Source organism: Bison bison, unplaced genomic scaffold (genome assembly GCF_000754665.1).
Source record: "Bison bison bison isolate TAMUID 2011002044 unplaced genomic scaffold, Bison_UMD1.0 scf7180017864280, whole genome shotgun sequence".
Taxonomy (NCBI): domain Eukaryota; kingdom Metazoa; phylum Chordata; class Mammalia; order Artiodactyla; family Bovidae; genus Bison; species Bison bison.
The window spans coordinates 6,747,242-6,749,990 of record NW_011494852.1 but is presented as its reverse complement, the minus strand read 5'-3'; the positions used below and the strand labels follow the sequence as shown (position 1 = coordinate 6,749,990).

The 2,749-nt window shown below is 49.1% G+C and overlaps 1 protein-coding gene across 1 annotated transcript in view; it reads left to right on the top strand.

Moving 5' to 3' along the window:
* The window catches only part of FBXO17 (F-box protein 17), a 124,371-nt gene that overhangs the window by 53,798 nt on the left and 67,824 nt on the right, over positions 1–2,749 (top strand). Inside the window, exon 13 of the mRNA XM_010849318.1 lies at positions 2,018–2,048. Within this exon, the coding sequence (XP_010847620.1) occupies positions 2,018–2,048 (31 nt within the window). The remainder of the gene's footprint in view (positions 1–2,017; positions 2,049–2,749) is intronic.

The following is a 2,749-nucleotide window of genomic DNA, read 5'->3' as shown; positions in this document are numbered from 1 at the left end:
CTTAATTTCCTGACCAGGGATCAATCTCACCCCCCGCTATAGCAGAAGCTCAGAGTCTAACCCCTGGACTGCCAGGGAAATCCCAGGGGATTTTATTTTTTACTGATTTCCCAATAGTATCTAATTTGCTTATCATGCCTCCTACTTACCATGTTTCTCCCTAGAAGGTAAGTTCCATGTGGGCAAGAATCCAGGTCTAGTTCTACTTGCTGATATTGAAATTATATATGTAACTCCCCTTTTATTTTTATTGGATAGAGTCAGTATACAGATTAAAACTAAAGATTCTTGAGCCAGCCTGAGTGAAAGTCGCTCAGTCATGTCTGACTGCTTGTGACTCCATGGACTGTATAGTCCATGGAATTCTCCAGGCAAGAATACTGGAGCCGTTCCCTTCTCCAGGAGGTCTTCCCAACCCAGGGACTGAACCCAGGTGTCCTGCATTGTGGGTGGATTCTTTACCAGCTGAGCCACCATGGAAACCCAAGAATACTGGAGTGGGTAGCCTATCCCTTCTCCAGCAGATCTTCCTGACCCAGGAATTGAACCAAAGTGTCCTGCATTGCAGGCGGATTCTTTACCAGCTGAGCTACCAGGGAAGTCCTCTGAGGTACCTGGTTAGGTTCAAATCCCAGCTCTGCCACCTGCCAGCCGTGTGACCTTGGGCGGGTCACTTGGCCTCAGTTTTCTGAGCTGAGTGAAGTAAGGACATAGCCATATCTACTATTACCCTGATTGGTAATAAAAGACTCCATGAAGGTGGACTGGGGCTTCCCCAGTGGCTCAGTGGTAAAGAATCCACGTGCCAACCAGGAGACATAGGTTCCATTCCTGGGTTGAGAAGATTCCCCTGGAGAAAGGAATGGCGGCCCACTTCAGTATTCTTGCCTGGGAAATCCCATGGACAGAGGAACCTGGCAGGCTGTAGTCCATGAGGTCACAGAAGAGTCGGATACGACTTACAACATGACTAAACAACAACAACAGCCCTTATTTAGGGAGTCAGATGGAAATGCATTTGCTTCCTGCTGGAGCCTGTTTTCTCCTGTGCAATGTGATCTGAGTTAGTGTATTGGGTACTTAAAGGTGATAAGAATTTTATGCGACCTAATGAATAGGAAGCCTCCGACTGAGATGTCTGACCCAAATAACAGCAATTGCTCAGCACCAAAGGCCTTCTTTTTCTTTTTAATGGCAAAGACCCAGAAGCAGAAGAAATTAAGAAGAGATGGCAAAAATACACAGAAGAATGTTACAAAAAAGCTCTTAATGACCCAGATAACCATGATGATGTGGTCCCTCACCTTGAGCCAGACATCCTCAAGTGTGAAGTAAAGTGGGCCTTAGAAAGCATTACTATGAACAAAGTTAGTGAAAGTGATGGAATTCCAGCTGAGCTATTTCAAATCCTAAAAGATGATGCTGTTAAAGTGCTGCACTCATTATGTCAGCAAATTTGGAAAACTCAGCTGTGGCCACAGGACTGGAAAAAGTCAGTTTTTCATTCCAATCCCAAAGAAAGGCAATGCCAAAGAATGCTCAAATTACCATACAGTTGCACATGCCAGCAAGATTATGCTCAAGTCCTTCAACCTAAGCTTCAGCAGTTCATGAACCAAGAACTTCCAAATGTACAAACTGGATTTAGAAAAGGCAGAAGAATCAGAGATCAAATTGCCAACATACACTGGATAGAGTTGATATACAGATTAAAAGCAAGGATTCAAACTCAGGGAGATAGTGAAGGACAGGGAAGCCTGGCAGTTCATGGGGTCGCAAAGAGTTGGACACAACTGAACAACAACAATTTATTCATTTATTTTTGGCGGTGCTGCTTCTTCGCTGCTGTGCATGGGCTTTCTCTAGTTTCAGTTTTCCAGCTTCCTCATCGCGGTGGTTTCTCTTGTTAGGGTGTGTGGGCTCTAGGGCACACGAAGACCTGAGTAGTGACTACATGTGGGCTCAGTAGTAGTGGTGCTCAGGCTTAGTTGCGCTTAGGCGTGTGGGATCGTTCTAGACCAGGGATCAAATCGGTGTCGCCTGCATTGGTAGGTGTATTCATGGGGAAGTCCTGCAACCTGGTTAGGGACACTCCAAGGGGTCACTGGTGGGGATGACAATGACAAGACTAACTACTTCAGCCAACCCCTCCCTCCTCCAAGGCATTTCTTCAGTCGAGTAGCTACCTGGTGGTCCCAATACAGCCCAATGGAGGGATTTTCTGGAGATCACCCAGGGAGGAAAGGGAGGGGCAGGCTTGTAAGTACAAGCAGAGGGAGGAGGGGCAGGACAGTGAGAAGGGAGGGGCAGGCAGAGAATGTGGAATCAGAAAGGGAGTGGGAGTGGGTGGTGAAGGGTGGTGCTGGGTAGGAAGAAAGGAGGGGCCAGAGAATAAAAAGGGCAGATGTAGAGATGGGGGTACCTGAAGCTTGGCTGCCTGCAAGGAGCAATGAGTGAGATACAGGGTGGGGCTCCGGGGCTGCACGGCCCCAAAGGGGACTGGGTAGGGGGCGGCTGTGGGGCGCACGGTGGAGAGTGGAGGAGATGGGAGCCTGGCAAGGACAGCTTGGGAGTCTGGGGACTTGAGGACGGGGCTGGGGGTGATGAAGATAGGGAGGCAGCTGATGGGGTTTGGGGGAGTGACAGCCTTGGGGTGTGGCTGGTAGGGGTGGGGCTGGTGGAGGCTGGAGGTCATGGAAACTCTGACGTCTTGACACCGGGTCTCCAGCAGCCGCAGGCCGGGCCGGCG